The following is a 19,749-nucleotide window of genomic DNA, read 5'->3' on the forward strand; positions in this document are numbered from 1 at the left end:
CTTTAGGATAGCAGTCAAGCACAAACCATTCGTGCCACCTAGGAACCTAACTTGTGCATATACACCTATATTTATTTCCTTGTCTCTCTATCCATTGATGTATCTATATTAAAAAACAAATAACCAAAAAAAAAAAAAAAAAAAGATTTTCTCTTGATAACTCTGACTTCAAAATTGCTAACCTTTACCCTTGGAAGAAACAAATTTATTAACTACAGTACAATGTTTGTATTCTTTTTTTTCTTTAGCTTTATAGTATCCAGTGTATTTCAAGGATTACCTAGGTCAGAGTCTTTCTTTCCCATTCTTTTCATTAAATCATCATTTTATCATTTATTATCAGTTTAAACAAGATAATAACAGTAAATTAAAAACACGAGCAGGCCTGTGGTATGAAATTCTAGGGAATATTTGCATATCAGTGAGCAGCAAAACAATCAGGATTTGGGGAAAAGAAAAAAAAAAAAAAGAGGATAGAAGCCAATTTCCTAACATAGGTATATGCACCATGAAGCAAATAAAAGGAGAAAAGTGCCCTGAATACTCTTCGCTTTTAAACTTCAAAGAATAAATTTTAAATAAAAACTTGTTGCCACTGAGTCAATTCCAACTCATAGTGACCTTATAAGACAGAGTAGAGCTGCCCCATAGGGTGTCCAAGGAGCGCCTGGGGGATGTGAACTGCTGATCATTTGGTTAACAGCCTTAGCTCTTAACCACTACACCAGCAGGGCTCCAAAGTTTTAAAAAGGCAAGTAAAAAGTAGTGTTGTTCTGGTTCATTCAAGCTAGAGGAAGGAGAGCAGCTTATCTCAGTTCTGGAAGCCATTGCTCTCATTTCCCCGTTTCCCAACCCAACCAAGATATCCCATTAGTATCAATAGGTCTCCTCTGCAAAAGACGCTTAAAAAAAAAAAAAAAATCAAACCCCCCACCGTCAAGTTGATTCCGACTCATGGTGACCCTATAGGACAGAGTAGAACTGCCCCATACAGTTTCCAAGGAGCGCCTGGCAGATTCCGCACTTAGGTAGAGTTTATATCTGGAGATCGAAAGAGCAAGAAGATCTCTTTCTTACCGCTCTCATTTTTCTCTAATGTCTTTGATTCTACTCATCTCAATCAGGACCGCTTCTCAAAAAACTGGGATCTTTGTGCATACTTTGTGGAAGTTCAAAGAGTTTGTGCCTTTGTGCATGTAAGGTCTTCAAAAAGTTGCTTTGAGGTTTTAAACTTTGATAGCTAAAAACTGGTTTTGAAAAAAAAAATTGGAAAATAACTGCTGAATGTGATTCTCAGAATTGACATGAATTTAAGCCAAAGGAAATACTGTTCTTCAGCTGTAGGAAAGTGTGCTTTGTCAGACGGTCTGAAATAAGAACACACTGTGTACAGCTTTGTAACCCTTAGCTTTGAGATAGTTTTTGTCACACTTAAAACCTATCATTTAAGTTTTAAAATCACAAATATATTACCTTAGTAAGTCTTCTTAATATTTTGCAATTGTCATTTGCTAATTACCAATTTCCGCTATCCCAATGTTGGAACAGTGATGTTGATCTCTTTTGGCTCCCTTGGCCTTGAATTTCACTTATAATTATTACAGAAATAGTAGGTAAACCTGCGTATACCATGGGGTCCTGTTTCAAGTTCTCATAGTTTAGTTAATGAAGGATGGTATACACTTAAAGTGCTATGCTTATTCTTAGCTTGGGCAATTTTACTCCTTCAAGTTTAATAATAACTATATTTTTTTTTTCTAGAAGAGAGTACATATACTAAAAAGAGACTGTAAGGTCTGCCCACTCATTTTTAAATCTCCCTTATTTTAGTCAGATTAAATAGTATGTGTTGTTGTTGTTGGCCATTGAGTCAATTCCAACTCATGGCGACCCCATGTGTTGCAGAGTAGAACTGCTCCATAGAGTTTTCTTGGCTTTAATCTTAACAGAAGCAGATCGTCAGGGCTTTCTTCTGTGCTGTCCCTGGCTGTCAAACTGACAACCTTAGCTTAGCAGTTGAGCATAAAATGTTTGTGCCACCTAGGGTCCTTTGAATAGCTTTCTTTTTTTATATGAAAAATTAAATTTATTCAGGTATAAATTTTTTTTTTTTTATTGGAATGAAAGCTTTTGTTTTTTAATTTGGTGGCTTTTGTTTTTGTTATTGTTATCACTGCTAAGATCGCAGTTGTGATGGATATTCCATTTGATACATTTAAGTAATGAACAAGGATGAAAAATTAACTTAATGTGTCTGGAGGTACATGAGGTTAACTGGAGGTTATTTCATTTGTCAGTATGAGGCATAGCAACATTAGTTCTGCTCGGTTACTTGCTTTGAGAGCTAGATATTAGCCTTGTATTTGGTGACTCTACTTGCTATTGTTTACAAAGCTATCTCTCCAATATAACAGGCATATTAATCAAGTATGGACAGACACAATTTACTAATGGTGAGAATGAAAAAATGTAGACAATATCCAAATAACTCACCAGTGAAATACCAAGGCTTGGCCAATCTTACTTGCATCATTACCTTGCAAAATGTTCTCTGTATTTCAGCTAAACATTCAAGTCAGTGACCATGGACTTAAATAAATTTAACTGTAATTCAACTAAATTTTTGTTATATAAGCAAGTAGAAAATTTGATTGACAAACACCTGTTACAACTTTTCAGGCTTTTTATTTAAAAAAAAAAGTGTAGCTCCAAGAAGTGAAATGATGGTCAAAGAATTATGTGGTAGGGTCTCACAATTTCAGTTGAGTTTTCAATTTCTATTACAACATGCAGTTGGTGTTCTGGTCTGTAAAGTGCCTGATTTATTTGAAATCCAATGTCAAATAATAAATTGCAAACTACCATAAAATCATAATTTTTAAAAATACAGATAAGCTTGAATTGTATGCAGATGGTATGTATATCATATACACTTACTCCTCACTTATTGACTATCTTGTTATCTGACATTTTCATTTTTACAATAGTAAGAAATCTACTATCCGATTAGCTTGTACATTAACGACATACGCCTGGCAGTAAGGAATGCCGAGGTGTGAAGTGAGAGTAACGCTGGCTGTGGTGGTTAAGGTTATTTGTCAGCTTGGCTGGGCCATGATTCTCAATGGTTTGGCAGTTATGTAATGATGTAATTTGGCAGTTATGTGGTGATATAATTTGGAACTTATGTAATGATATAATTTGGAAGTTAGGTAATGTGTAGTCATCCTCCATTTTTTTATCTTATGTAGTCATCCTCCATTTTTGCATAACGTTGATTTTCCCATAATGACCAGGTCTTTGGAATCTAACCAGGTTGATAAGTAATGAGTGGGTGTACTTCTATATATTAGACATATGAATTGCCATAAGAAAAAAAAGTATGAAATACATTTCAGTATCTTTTGCTTTACTTCTTAGCAGTTAGATATCTAGACCTTTCCCACATTTTCTCTTATGTCTTCAAATAGCAGAACTAGTCTGTTATCTCCTATGTCAAAAATCCTCTAGCTTATTAGCAGTTCTCTATTTCCCTACCATAAAAATCTTGTTTTTTTCTATATTGCTGATCTGCGTCATCAGAAATAAGAAATTCCTTTATATAGCCCAAAACAAACTAATCAGAAGAAACTTTTGTTTGATGTCTTAGTTATCTAGTGCTGTTATAACAGAAATACTATAAGTGGATGGCTTTAACGAACAGAAGTTTATTCTCTCACAGGTTAGGAGGCTAGAAGCCCAAATTCAGGATGTCAGCTACAAGGTAGGGGTTTCTCTCTGTTTGTCCTGGGAGTAGGTCTGGGAGCTTCTTAGCTTAGGGACCCCAGGTCCAAAGGATACACGTGCTCCTGATTTTTCTTGCTCAGTGGTAATGAGGTCCCTCTCCTCCCTCTTCAATTCTCTCTTTTATATCTCAAAAGAGATTGACTCAAAATATAACCTAATCCTGTAGATTGAGTCCTGCCTCATTAACATAACTGCCTCTTATCCTGCTTCATTAACACCATTGAGGTTAGGATTTATAACATGTGGGATAATCACATCAGGTCACAAAATGGTGGACAACCTCATGATACTGGGAATCATGGCCTAGCGAAGTTGACACATATTTTCAGGGACACAATTCAATCTATTACATTTGCTTTTCTAAACTCCCCGTTCTTTCAGTTGCCAGAATCTTCATTTCAATTTTGAGAAACAGAAAACAAACATATTATTTTCATCCTAGCTCATGCTAGCCTATTTTTCAGACAGTTCGTTGGAAAACTACATAGTGTAGATGGTTTGTTGATCTTGAATTAAAAAAGTATAAAGTAAAAAGCCACTTATATAATAGTTTCTCTTTGCAAATAAGAAACTTTACTTTTCTAATTTGCAAATAAAAAAAGGTTATAAAGTTAGTCAAATTTTCTATTTGTTTATATAGCATATATTTAACAGATTTTGAATTGAAGTTAAATTTATTTAAGATCCATGGTTACTGATCTGAATGTTTAGCTGAAATACAGAGAACATTTTGCAAAGTAGTGATGAAAATAAGATTGGCCAAGCCTTGGTGTTTCATGGTGAGTTATTTAAAGGTTGCTTACACTTTTTTTTTCATTCTTATTATTAATAAACTGCCTGATAAAACTATATTAAAGATCATCACCAAATATTTGACTGAATATTTCAATGTAAATTGATATTGATTTGTTCCAAATAAAACTATCTGGTTTGATGACACTACCATCTATCCATAGCTGAAACCCCAGAATCCTTTTCTCTATTTCCTCATTCCATCATTGGTTAAGTACAAGCATGTGATGTGATTTCTCCAAAATCAAAATGCCTCTCTAATCATCTTCTCTCTAAATCTGGCTATTGAGTTTAAAACTTCATCATCTCTTAACAGGCTCTTAAATGATCACCATTCTCCAGTTTTAACAGTGCTGATAAAGCTGACGGATCCATTTTGATCCAGTGATGGCAAATGGCATGTGTATAATAATAATAATAATAAACTGTTTTATTGTATGGTTCTAGGTGTTTTGTATGCTCTAACTCATTTCAATCAACTTTGCTTAGAGAGATTAAATAACAAACTTAAAGATATATATAAAAAGTGCCAGAGCTGCAAGTCAACTCCTGTTTCACTCCAAAATACATGAACTTTTTACTATATCACAAAAGACTTCACATAATGGCTGTTAGACAAATTTTACGTTGGTTGTTGAATAGTTCTTAGGCATGTTAGCTTGTTTACAACTTGTTGATACCTTAAAAAAAAAAAAAAAACCTTAGCTTTGGATTATTTTTAAACCATCATTTGATGATTTTTAATGATTTATGTAATAAACATATTATAGGGAAGCCTGTGAGAGCTGGAACTTGACGGCACTGCCTTGTTTTTTCAGGTATCACAAGTTTTCCACCTTTGACAGGGTGTAGCCTAACCACTTTTCTATTGCTTGTTTTAGTGGAAAATATTTGAGTTTTCCTTCTCAACAAGTTTCCTCGACCTAGTTTCCAGCATTCATAGTTTTTACTGTATTATTTCAAATTACTGACCAAACCAAACCTGTTGCCATCGAGCCGATTCCAACTCATAGTGACCCTATAAGACAGACAAGAACTGCGCCATAGAGTTTCCAAGGAGTGGCTGGTAGATTCAAACCGCCAACCTTTTGGTAAGCAGCTGAGCTCTTAACCACTGTGCCACCAGGACTGCAAAATTATTGACAGTCAGTCAGTAATCAGAGAAAAGTTCCTAAATGTCTTGGCCAAGTCCATCTCAGTTTTCTCTTAGTTCTTTCATTTGGCATAATCTTTGGTGAGAAGAATCTAAGTTAAAATTACAGATAGGTGATAAAATTTACTACAGATGGTAAAATTATACATCACAATGATTATACACTGTTTAACTTGCTCATCAGCTGGTTGTGTATAAATGATTCATATACACAAACTTAGAAAATTGTAAATGTTTCATTTTCCTCATTATAAAACTTCAGACAATTCTAAGGTAAGTTTAAGTTTTCCAAACATGTAACCACTGTATTTTGACTAAATACAATGGCTTAAAAACAGTGCGTCTGGTGCATCTGTAGATGTATACGTGTGCCTACGTCTGTATGCATGTCTAGGTGCACTTATCATGAAGGATGTGGTGACATAAAGTCATTTTGACCACCTAGGAAGATGAGTATTATCAAGGTCACCATAGTATTTATCACTCAAACAGGCAGACTTTTCAGAGGAAAGGAGGGGGTGCTATAAACAATTACGCTGGGGCAAGAGTTAATACGGGACTTTTATTGACAAACTAGTCAATAAAATTACACTCATCTTAAATAAATTATATAATATAAGTAAAAGAAAAAGGGAAATAGCAAGAATATTTTAAAATATATTTTACAGAGGAATCGCAAGGCATTACAGAGAATGGTAATAAATAATGGTACCATATCATTCATACCAAACCCTATTCTGTAGGTTTTGAATATTTATACACTTGTCTCTGAAAAATACTTTTCACAGTTGAGTACATCAAAATACTCTACCATTTCCTACCCAACAAACTACCAGTACATTCCCTTATTTCCGTAGGGATTGGATAACTATGTTGATATTCACCGCTAAGTCAGAGAAAAACTGTATTAGTGCAGGTCTGGGTAATGGTTTCTCAAAGTAAGTAGAAAATGAACAACTCTTATCTCTTATTTCTCTCTCTGTCTTTTTTTTTTTACTTTCTTCTAATTCCGACAGCAATGCATGGCTCACTTCAACAGCACATCTATTCTAACGGCATTGCAGCCATTAAAACCACTAGAGCCATCATTAATACCGCTTAAACTGATACTCACTTTGCATTTTCACCTGTAACACAATTCAGGTGCCACAGTCACAAAATATTGCAGAACAACACAGCAGCAAAACTATAATAGTCACTTCCGCGGTACTTAAGGTCATATCAGCTTCAATTGTTTCATCTCCATCTTTACTCAACTGGTAAATTTTGAAAATCTGCCAATGGACAGGCTTTTAAAAGAAGTACCCACCGTACCATAACATGGCCATTTTTAAAGGAATAACCTATAATACCTTTCCGGTGAGGGCTATGCACGTGCATTCTTTGTAGATGTAGATTGACTGGAACAAACTCTAATGTTTTCTCTCCTTTGCTGCTGCTTGATTTGAAAGAGGACCCTGGATGAAAAAAAAAAAAAATGTTATTAGTAAATAAATACATGAAAATAAGTAAGAAAATACATACGTGTGTGTGTTGAATAGTGCAACTGGCAGAGAAAAATTTTAATAAGAACTTTAGAAAGATAAATATATCCTTTATTTATGAGTTGCTTTTATTCTCAGAATTTCAATTTTTTTAAAAGGCAATTATTCTTATAATAATAACATGTTGTAGAATAGCAGCACAACTTTTTTTCTTCCTTGTTTTAGATGCCAAGATGGTATGGTTAGAAATAAAAGTGTTTCACTTATTTATTTAATTTCTTATCTTTGGCTCTCCTATCTTCATAACATTGACGTTTATTATTGTTTTCACACAACATACGTGAAATGCAATTCAGTTCGAGTAAATGAAATTATTGCTTTCACACCTGTTTCCTTGCTCAGTTCTGTCAGAATGTCTTGGTACATATTCACCATTTGATCACAGTGACTGAGGACATTTTTCCTTAGATTGTCCCAGTGCGGAGAAAGCTCACCAAGTTCTTTTATTTCCTGGTTTCTGTTAAGAAGGAAAAGAGGAGAAAGTGAGCCTTAATTGGGTTGCTAAATTAATAAGAAATTGTTTCACCATTCCTTTTAGGAAAATCCTATAATCTTATTGGAAAAAGAAAAAAAAAAAAAAAAAACATCAGTTTAACACAAAAGAAAATATCATTAGTTGAGACCACAAGACCATTAAAAAATTCTGTATGTCAAAAGAGCAAACAAGCTTATAGGTCAAATCCACTTACAGAATTTTCACAAAGATGGCAAAGACTTAATATCTTAATAGATAGAGAGGTCACGTAGGCTAAAGGCAAACGCTAAAACCTCAACAGAAAGATGACTAAATTCTAGTCTTCAACCATTCAAAATCAAATGATGCGGGAAGGACTACCTAAGTCTGAAAGCAACCTGAGATACCCAGGTAATACAGTTTATATCCAATATAATTGTAAAATTGAAAAAAATGATAAGCCTGGTTAATAAATACCCATTGCCATCGAGTTGATTCTAACTCATAGCGACCCTACAGGACAGAGTAGAACTGCCCATAGGGATTCCAAGGAGTGGCTGGTGGATTCAAACTGCTGACCTTTTGGTGAGCAGCTGAGCTCTTAATCACTGTACCACCAGGGCTCCATAATCCTTATGGAAGTAGACTACCACATGTTTCTAACTTAGAATGGCTGGTGGGTTGGAAACCCTGACCCTTTAGTTAGCAGCCCAGCAGTTAACCACTGTGCCACCAGGGCCCCTTACTATTAATAAATAAATGACATAAATTTTTCAAAAAATCTACTTAATAAATACATGATGATCAAGTATGATTTCACCGGCCTCAATTCTTCCAAGAAACAATCTGATTAGGTAAATACTCTATGCATACATTTTGTCTGCTCTTTGTCAAAAGGAAGAGCTAATCATACCATTTAAATTTTAATTATTAACTTTTAGCCATGTGAATTTAAATCATCAGAACGCCTTTTTAAATTATAGTGATAAATGGTGTAATACGCTGCTTGGTTAGAACTCATTCATTTCTGTAACCTTTTACCAACAACATTTTCATGAGGTTAATTTAACCAGCCATAATGAACCTTCTTTCCTATTTTGGCTGTGAAACATGCTAAATATCAAGCTAATAAATTCAGAAGATGTGGTATCTTTAACATTCTGTTAAATGTAAGAATAATGGATGGTGGGCAAAAATGTGACTTGCTTTCAAATGTTTGTAGTGGCCTTTGTTTTGTTTCAACGGGAATGCAATGTCGTATTGCTGCATCTTTCATCTGAGGTCCTTACAATTTTTGTGAACATCAATCTCACTCTCACCTTTTCCATAGATTAGTTTTCATAGCACACCATTCATGGGTGAAAAAGTAACTCACCAGCAGACAATGAGATAAAAAGAGGCCGTGAATCAAAGGGGAGTGGGAGGGGAGGTCAAAGAATTGGGAGTCAGGGTCTCGGTATTCACTCAAATACTGGGTATTTAAATCCAGGACAAAATTAAAATGACAACAACTGATACAAATTTAAAAAAAAATCCAGAAGCTTGAGATGTCCAAGTCTAGAAGAGTCTGAGCTGTTAGGTTAAAACTGGGCATGATAGAAAATGTAATATATCAACTTACTTGCTGTATGTAATGTTTTAGTCTTTACTTCCTGTAAAGAGTTGACATGGGACCATTAGTTAAGTATTCCTGTTTAGTACTAATGGGTGCACCATAAGTTTATACTTCATGTTGTCTCTGAATCCTTATCAGAATGAGTAATTAAAGTGAGATGGATGAAGGAAGGGAGGAAAAGTGGCAGTGAAACCCCTGATTATATTGTGGGACGTTTTTAGGGTGCTGTACATCTCCTTGACTTAGAGAAGTCTCGCAAACAATGGTCAGAAAACTGATGTCATGCAGGATTCAGCTGGGTTGAGTCCATAAACTGTTGATTAAAATTGGTTGCAGTCTTCCAATATGTCACAATTTATATAGAGGAATACACAAATGAAATCTAGCATGTACTGTTTGGTTTGTTAAAGGGTGGCTCTGAAGAGGTACACATTTTTTGAAAGAGACAAGGAATTAATATATGGTCTCTTTGGACTGAGAGAAGTTAATATATAGACAACCTACAGGATAAAGATGTAGTAAACCAGGGCAGAGCAACAAAAATGTTATAAAACTAAATGGGGCAGAGGAAGACAGTAGCTATAAATTTTTTTTAAAAAATGAAATAAGTTAAAATAGATAAGAAGAGAAACTATGTATACTAAAATTAATAAACTTTTCATTTAGGAAGCCTAGAGCTATATATTCTTAACTGTATATTTCAAATTTGTTGCTCAATGAATACAAAATACCCAGTTTAAAAACCTTGCTTTGCATCTCAATCTAGGTTCCCTAGGAAACCAGTCTGAGGTCAAGCTCATCTGTTAATTTCAGGCCAGCAAGAGCAAGGTAAGAGGAAGTGATGCAGGGAAGAAGAGAAAGCCAACATAAAGTGGTACATTACTGAGTTGGACAGAACTCCACAAAAAAAATGGCTAGTTACTTGGTAACACGGAATGCCTCTACAGATGCCATATGGAATCTTTGAACTATGGAAGTTTGTTAGAGGGACGGCATTTATATGACAGTTCCTTACCACTGCTCTTCATCGGTAACAATTGAGCCTATGGGACATTAACTCCCTCTACTTTAGGTTGTGTCTGGTCCCTCTGGGTAGCTATTGGGGAAGCCAGATACCAGCTGATATACAACTTTCCTGGGTCTGGTCTAGTCAGACATGAGTGCCAGAGGCACTCTGGAGAATCCTTCCATGGTAGGTGCTGATGGAGGCATGCTAAAGCCTGGCCTTCACATTGAAGGAGGCTAATGCAACAAGGAAAAACTCTGGTGGTGTACTGGTTAAGTGATACAGCTGCTAACCAAAAGTTTGGCAGTTCGAATCTACCAGGTGCTCCTTGGAAACCTGATGGGGCAGTTCTACTCTGTCCTGTAGGATCGCTATGAGTCAAAATTGACTCAACACCAGTGGGTTTGGTTTTTTGTTTTTTTAATGCAACAAGGGGTGTTAGGAGATGAGGTGACAATGGTGGCAATTTCTGGTGATTTTCACTAAGTGGTCAAAAACTTGAACATATGTAGCGTTGATCCACTGTATAAAAAACACATAAACTAGGCCCAGGACAGGTTTTTATGTCCAGATAGGAGATAATTAAGCAAACTGTTTACAGATTTTCTACTGAGTGGATTTTCTTCCCCACTGAACTTAAGGTCCACCCAAAATATCAAGCTGATCTATCTTTATAGCAATTTGAATTCTTTCCTTCTCTAAGAGCTGTTCATAGTAAAACTCTCATGAGTGTACAGCTACTAGGTGTGCAATGCGTGGTGACTGATATTCTCTAAAATATGTTCAAGTGCATGGTGATGTCCAGCTTTAATAGGCCCATAGATACCAGGGTCTTTGTGTTGCACTCCTGCATGTTGCTGCATTTATATAAATAGCAATGGGCAACCCAAACCCAGACCCAGTGCTGTCAAGTTGATTTCGACTCATAGTGACTCAATGCACAACATTATAATTAAATAGTTGCACAACTTTACTAAGCTTTGGAATAAATGGCAAAGCTGCATAAATGCATTTTTAATTCACAGGACATAATTTTTAAAATCCTCCTCTATTTATACATATTTTTATTTTTATTTTCTTATTTATCGTGCTTTAAGCGAAAGTTTACAAATCAAGTCAGTCTGTCATACAAAAACTTATATACACCTTGCTATGTACTCCTTGCTGTTCTCCCCCTAATGAGACAACACATTCCTCCTCTCCACCCTGTATTACCCATGTCCATTCTACCAGCTCCTGTCCCCCCTGCCTTCTCATCTTGCCTCCAGACAGGAGCTGCCCACATAGTGTCATGTGTCTACTTGAGCCAAGAAGCTTGCTCCTCACCAGTACCATTTTCTGTCTTATCGTTCAGTCTAATCTTTGTATGAAGAGTTGGCTTTGGAAATGCTTCCAGTCTTGGGCTAACAGGAGGTCCAGGATTCATGATCGCCAGGGTCCTTCTAATCTCAGTCAAACCATTAAGTCTAGTCTTCTTATGAGAATTTGAAGTCTGCATCCCACTGTTCTCCTGCTCTATCAGGGATATTCTGTTGTATACACATTTTCATTTTTATTTACAGTGACAACAGCTTCTGCTTTCAAAAGTTATTTCCTTTAATCCCTACCTTTTAACAATACGGACCAATAAACAATATCATAATAAATGGAGAAAATATTGAAGGTATAAAGGATTTCATTTTACTTAGATACACGATCAACGCCTATGAAAGCAGCAATCAAGAAATCAAACAATGCATTTCACTGGGAAAATCTGCTGCAAAAGACTTCTTTAAAGTGTTAAAAAGCAAGGATCTCACTTTGAGGACTAAGGTGTGCCTCACCCAAACCATGGTATTTTCAATCACCACATATGCATGCGAAAGCTGGAAAATAAATAAGGAAGACTGCAGAAAAATTGATGCTTTTGAATTATAGTGCTGGCAAATACGCACTGCCAGAATGAACAAATCTGTCCTAGAAGAAGTACAGCCAGAATGCTCCTTAGAAGCAAGGATGACAAGACTTCGTCTCATGTACTTTGATCATGTTATCAAAAGGGACCAGTCTCTGGAGAACGACATCATGCTTGGTAAAGCAGACGGTCAGCAAAAAAGAGGAAGACCCTTCAGGAGATGGATTAACACAGAGGCTAAAACAGTGGGCTCAAGTATAACAATGATTGTGAGGATGATGCAGAACTGGGCAGTATTTCGTTCTGTTGTACATAAGGTCGCTATGAATTGGAACTGACTCGATGGCACCTTACAACAACAACTTAGCAATAATAATAATTTTCTTCCTGGAACGTTACATCCTCTCAATTCCCCGTTAAACACATACAATCAATTACAAATTTGTTTCTTTACTTTCACTAGAGTTTTAGGTCTGAAACAAACTTTCTAGCCTGTCTCCATTTCCTTCTAATTCTCCAGAAATCCTACAGGTAGACACAAGAAGTTGAGAAGATAAGATTGCATACTCAAATATTAAAAAGTTTAGTTCTTTTACACATTAAATATTTTTGTCACTTACTGCCATCCATCTCATTTCCCTTTGTTACCTACAAAAACAAAAGGCAAACCACATAAAATAAATCTCCAAAGGAAACAGATGGCTGCTAAGGCCTACTCGAGAAATATCTACCATGCTATGGATCTTAACATTCTAACAGCATAGTATGACATTCTTGTTACTTGATGAAATATTCATATACATCTCGAGAAATCACCTGATGAAATACCTTTTATTTATATGGCTCGTTACGTCTTCCACCTTGTTTAAATATTTCAAACACACTGCTTTTTCTTTTTATTAAAATTGCAAGTCCCTGGCGGTCATTACAATCCTCTGAACATTCCACAATCCAGACCACACTACTATGCATACAACATGTTTGAAACACAAAGCACTGAATAACATGATGAGAAAATGAGAGTTAAAAAAAAAAAAAGCTATGAAGAATAAAGAGAAATAATTGAACAGAAAATGAGTAATAGAGGAACTGTAGATGAAATAGCCAAACCTGCTTAAACTTTTACATATAATGCATAAAACATTGGCAAGAATATTAAATAGATAAATTGTTTTTAAATTTTGTTCCTTATACTCCTGGGGCTGTTTTGGCTAGAAGGTAGGAAGGAAGAAGTTGATGAAAAGGAGGCCAAGTAAGTGGACAGACATCAGGCCCCTTCCTTTACTTCTCTTTACCCCACCAAGGAAGCGCCAACCTTATCTCTTTCATTTATATTAGAATTCTGTGTAAAATTCCATTTAGAGTGTATATTTCTGCTGTGATCAGTCCATCAGTCAATACATCAAGTTCTAAAACCAAACAGAAAATTGTGAGAACAGGAGAAAGTTTAGCTCTTATTTAAAGTTTAGCTCTTATTTAAAGCTTCCATTTAAAACAGAGTTTTAAAGCCTACTGATGATGTATTCAAGAGTGAGTTCCAATACGGGGCAAATCTGGTCTGAGCCTGTGAGAACTGTTTTGCTCATCTTTTTGTTCCACCACAGTCGCTGGCCCATGGGAGGTGCTTAATATAGGCTGCTTGACAGACTGAATGGAAGGTTTGCTTGCACATTGTTGATCTTAGATGTTCCTGATATTTGGGCTAGAGACACAGCCCTCACAGGGTTGCATTAAAAATTCTGTTTTTTTTTTTTTTTGCTGGACTTCTCCCCTCCCCCAGCTTTGCATTCAAATCCTGGTTTTGTTTGGAAGTTATATGTAAACCCCATCGCACCAGCACAGTATGATTAAGAATGTTGCTAATGTAACTTGTATGCATTCCCTACTTGTAAACCCCTTAAAAGTAACTTTTCTCCTCCTGCTTAGGGAGCAGTCTTAGCAGCAGCAGCTCCAGCTGACTCCTTTTCCTTGCACAACAAAATAAAGGTATCTTTCTTTCCTGTTCTCCCACCTCATGGGCTCTCAATTATTGGCCAATACGAGTCATGCCAAGCAAGAACCTGGGGTGACACCCTAACCAAATTCAAATGAATAGATAGCGTGGATAAATGAGACATTGTTGAGTCCTCTAACCTTGTATGATCTTGGTCTGTAACCCTAGACTAAGGTCTTCCTTGGGGGCATAGAAAGATTAGAAGAATTTATCTAAACATAGCATTTCTTACTATGTGGGGATTCTTTCCCCACAAAGATTTCTCTCTGCTTCATGTATAAGAAGCAAGGGTAGGGGAGATACCTAACAAATCGGGTAAGCTCTTTCATGGCCTTTTATTCCATTTATCCCATTTTCCAATCTGACTTCTTCTAAAGAGAAATGACTATAGAGATGCTAAGTTTTCTAACAGGTCTCCACAAGAGATCTTTTTAGCTCTGAAACAAAGGCCCATAAAGGAGCACCTATTTAATTAGAAAGGAGCCCTGGTTGTGTAATGGTTAAGTACTTGGCTGCTAACTGAAAGGCTGGCAGTTTGAACCCATCCAGCAGCTCTACAGGAGAAAAGACCTGGCTATTTGCTCCTGTGACGATTACAGCCAAGAAAACCCTATGAGACAGTTCTACTCTATTGCATTTGTTCGCTGAGTCTGAATCAGCTTAATGGCACCTCACAACAGCAACATTTTATCAGAAGTGTAAACATGTGTACACACAAACATAAACTTTAAAACCTGAGAAGAATAGTTAATTCATTTACAAGAATGAATAAGGCTAAACAACCAGGTGAAAATGTATTTACCAAGGATATGGTCCAACAAGAAAGATACTAAAGTGTTATTTGAGATTGTTATTATTTAAGTAAATAGAAATTCTTTCCCCACGGTGAGCTCTATGGCATCATTTTGTAGAATAAGTATAGCCATACAATTTAAATGGAGCCTTTTGTTGGTAATCACCACTAGAACTACATGTGGGTGTATGCAGGTGGAAAGTTTAATAGTCAAGCTGCTTTCATTCATTAAGCTAAATTAAAGCTTAAATCAAACCCAAGAGAAGTTATGAAAAAAATGTACCCCCCCCAAAAAAGAATTAAATACTAAGTAGTTGATGAAGAATAGACTACATAAACGACGGGTGTGTGGCTTCAATTTCATAAAGTCATTGGGTGATACCATAAAACTCAGCAAAGTTCAACTGCTGATGTCAAGTTGCACAGAATGTTCAAACCACAATTCAAACTGCTTATACTTTAACCAAATGGGAATAAAAATTGCATCCATGAATCACAGGCTTTTTTTTTTTTTTAATGAATTTTTTTTTTTTAATGGCAATGTGGTTGATGTTGCAATCCACAAGCCACTATTTTACTGAAAAACGACTGGACACTCTGAGCGGTCATTCACTCAATCATTAGAATGTGGTCTTATTTTCACTTGACATTAAAGTGAGCGGTTATTGTTTTGCACACCTTAGATGCTGAATAAGGTTGCAAATTATAAGCAAAGACTAAGAATTGGAACACAGTTACACAGGATTTAACGGTAATCACAGAATCTGTGCCTGATAACAGCCAGATTCTATAATTTAATTTTAGATAACTGCATTAGAAGAAATGAGAAATAATGAGCACTTCCAGTACCAGCTTAAAAGCCTACATTGTATTCCTGATAGAGGTGAATTGGTGTTTATTTACTTCTAAGTAACATCTTGTTTATGCTTAATAGTCTCTTTATTTTAAAATTACCAAGCAGGACTAATATTTATCTTTTTTAACATATTAAGCCTTGGTACTCTATTTATGTTTAAAGTAGTGGCATACTGTGTGAGGTTTTCCTCCCAAATCCATATATATTAATTACATGCCTTTTCATTCTGGGTAACCATGAAAATTAATAACTGCAGCTGAAAGGCTGGTAAAGCAAGGAAGTGTGTAGCACTTTAATCACCTCTTCATTATTCCTGCTCATATTTTCAGAAACTGCAAGCATTTCTACGTAATACTCCTTCTAATTCCCACCCTTGGACCTGGAGTGAGGATATCATCCTAGGTAGATGGAATTCAGGAGGCTGGATTGGATCCTCTGTTTGATGCTTGGCACCGACGCTCTTTGGTCAGTCCTTATCCCTCCCACCTTTTGAACAACCATGGTTACCTTTGCAGAGTACGACCCTTCATTCGATTCCGGTAACAATCCTCAGATATAATTGTTCCAGGGCTGCAGTAAATACATTTAGTTCCTCAGTTTCGCTAGCCACATTTCGATTGTTCACTAACCACACGAACATTCTATCATCACGAAAAGTTCTGTTGGGCAACTCTGCTCTAGACAGATGAGAAGGATGTGACTGAGAGGTGACATGACTTGTCAAGAGCCAGAACCGGGACTTGTGCCTACGTCTTGCGACTGCAAATCCTCTTCTTTTTTAAAATTTTAATTCCTGCTGAGAACAGTTTCTCTTGATAAATTATTCCTCAATAGGAGGGCAAGATTGGAATTCACTTCCTACTTGAAGGACTAATTTGAACGGAATTTCCATCCAGATCAACAGAGAGCTGATTCTCATACTTACATCAAATGTGCGCTTACCAGGCAGCCTTGTCTACAGTAACTGCTGGAATGTCAAATATCAAAAATAATTTTTTTATTGATTTTCTAGTCATTTTAACAAGTATTTATGCAGAGTTTTTTTTTTTTTTATGGTATGTTAAGTATTGTTCTAAGCACAAGAAGCCCTGGTGGCGCAGCGGTTAAGCAATTGGCTACCAAAAAGGTCTGCCATTTGAACCTACAAGCCATTCTGCGGGAGAAAGATGTGGCAGTCTGCTTCCGTAAAGATTACAGCCTTGGGAACCCTATGGGGCAATTCTACTCTGTCCTATAGGGTCGCTATGAGCCAGAGCTGACTCGATGGCAATGGGCTTTTGGTTTTGGTTTTAAGCGCTTTACAAAAATTAACTTATTCACTATTCAGAACAAGCTTTTGAAGAAGTTGCTATTTCTACACTCATTTTACATATAAGAAAATTGAGACCCCCAAATTTGAATAATTGATCCAAGGCCATCCATCTGGTGAGTGTCAACACTGAGGTTAAACCCAGGAGGGACAGCTTTGGAGCTCACGTTTTAAACTGCTGTTAGAAACAACACGATCTTTCTCCCACTAGAAATCAGAGCACAGATCATTTTACTACCAGTCTGGAATTTTTTTTTTTCCTTTTATCTTTTGCCTGGTGTTGTTAGGTACCTTCAAGTCCATTTTTGACTCATAGCAACCCTATGTGTTACAGAGGAGAAATGCCCATAGGGTTTTCTAAGCTGTGATCTTTACAGTAGCAGGTCTCCGGGTCTTTCCTCTGTGGAGCTGGGTGGGTTTGAACCACCAACCCTTCAGTTAGCAGCCAAGCACCTAACCATTGTCCCACCAAGGCTAGAAAGTTTGATGTCAGCGTTCTAATTCTCCACATTAAATTCCAGCAGGCCAGAAGAAAGGAGGGTTTTATGTTACTGCAACTCTTCTTTTTGAAATTACAGATGCCATTACTAATTATCCTAGATAATGTGGTCCAATAGAACTTTCTGTGGTAGTGGAAATGCGCTCTATATGTCCTACTCAATAGAGTGGCTACTAGCCACATGTAGCTATTGAGCACTTTAAATGTTACTGATGCCACTGAATTTTAATTTTTTGTTTAATTTTAATTAATTTAAACTTACATTTAAATAGCCACATATGACTAGCGGTTACCATATTGGAAACACAGTCCTAGAAAGTTCAGCTAAGAGCCAATGAGGTCTTCTTTTTCCTTCTAAACCTGGTGCTCCCCCACTGTTTACTACATCCATGAATTATATTTAGCCATTCATTTATGCAAGACAGAATTATTGAGTCATCCTTGACGCATTGCCTCTAAATGTAATCTGTTACCACATCCACTTAATTTAAGCCCTTTTTAAAAAAATCTTAAATGTGTGCACATTTCTCCATTTCATCCATCATCTTCCTGGTCAAGCCAGTGTTATCATTAACTTAGACAACAAGATATTCCCTAAATGGTTTTTTTCTCTCCACATTTACCTCATTTTTTCTAAATGTCATCATGTTGTCCTCTGTTAAGAGTTTGTGAATGTTTTTCCCACTGTTTTTAAGAAAAAAATATTACATCATTGAGGGCTTATTATATGCTGCATACTGTTTTAGATTCCAGGAATAGTACAAACAACAAAATTGACAAGTTATTCCTTTAATGTGAACCAGAGGGCCCTAACAAATCTGCAGCCCAGCTATCATCCCAAGATCCCAAGTTGTCTGAGCTCTAGATACACCAACTTTGTGGGCAGAAGGCATTCTCAGTCTGCTTTTCTGCCCAGTGGGAATTTGTGATACAGTATAATGAACATATCTATGGGGTGTGCTAGGTTAGTAAGTAAAAAAAAAAGAGAAAATAAGTGATACACTCGATTTTGTGCCTGAAACATTATCAAGACTCAGCTGAGATGAAAGCCAACAATAATAATAGCCTTGACATACTGCATGCCAACTGTGTACATGGTTCTTTACATAAAGGATAAGAGTAGTCACTACATCTTAAAGGCCAATGCATGTATGAAACAGGTATTTTTCATCATTAGTTTATTTTAAACCTCATGCTAATTCTTTTCAGTTATTAGTTAATCCATTTTTCACAGTTGGAAAAACTGAAGATTATAACATTCAGGTGAATTACACACGCCACATGCCAATAAGTGGGATTGGGAGAGCCAGGCTTAAAATCAAACTCAGGACTAGACACACACACACACACACACACACACACACAAATACCAAGGCAAGAAACAAAACAAAAACTACAACCTTGAGTGCTTGGACTTCCTGATTACTCATTTAATTTCTATAATATCTATATAAGACAAATGATAATGTTATTACATAAATTAAAAAAAAAATGAAAAGATCACAGAGTTTTATACAAATCATAAGTATGCCCCAAGTAGCAGATATAGGTTTTGCACTCAGGTCTATAATGCTTCAAACTGTGTGCTTTTGTCACTGCAACACTCTCTTCCTGACTCAATCCATTTGAAATTAAGAATCTTGGTGTAATAAGGAAAAAATGTGTTTCTGAATAAGTTTTGTTGTATTCTTTCCTGTGGGGATATTGTAACACCCAAATAGCAAAATAAAATCCATAGCTCTATTGCCAGATTGGTGGTACTAAGCGCTCTACAGGACATCTCATTAAATGATACCAAAAATCCATAACGATGAACTTAATGGCACACAGCAGCTGCCCTCAATACTAGGAGTTGGTAGAGCAAACACACTTTACATGATAAATAACACACCACATGGTAATCCAACTGTGCATCAATACTGCATAGAGAAAAACAACAAAGGAAATAAAACCAATAAGGTATGAGTCAAGAGTGAAGTCCTAATGCAATTATTTCTTATCCATCTTTTTGGATCTTTAGAACAGGATTATTCTCAGAGAGCAAGCAAGAGAGAC

General features: G+C 36.2%; 1 protein-coding gene across 13 annotated transcripts in view; it reads right to left on the reverse strand.

The window, feature by feature from the left end:
* INPP4B (inositol polyphosphate-4-phosphatase type II B) overlaps window positions 1-19,749 on the reverse strand; it is a 971,994-nt gene that overhangs the window by 193,655 nt on the left and 758,590 nt on the right. For all 13 annotated transcript variants that reach the window (XR_010317444.1, XM_064267536.1, XM_064267532.1 and 10 more), the window contains 2 exons: window positions 7,602-7,732; window positions 7,084-7,188 (listed from right to left, as the gene is read on the reverse strand). Coding sequence is in view for 12 of the 13 variants with exons in the window: in XM_064267536.1 (XP_064123606.1) it covers window positions 7,084-7,188; window positions 7,602-7,732 (236 nt within the window). In the remaining variant the exon portion in view is untranslated. The remainder of the gene's footprint in view (window positions 1-7,083; window positions 7,189-7,601; window positions 7,733-19,749) is intronic.

The sequence above is a fragment of the Loxodonta africana genome, chromosome 13 (genome assembly GCF_030014295.1).
Source record: "Loxodonta africana isolate mLoxAfr1 chromosome 13, mLoxAfr1.hap2, whole genome shotgun sequence".
Taxonomy (NCBI): domain Eukaryota; kingdom Metazoa; phylum Chordata; class Mammalia; order Proboscidea; family Elephantidae; genus Loxodonta; species Loxodonta africana.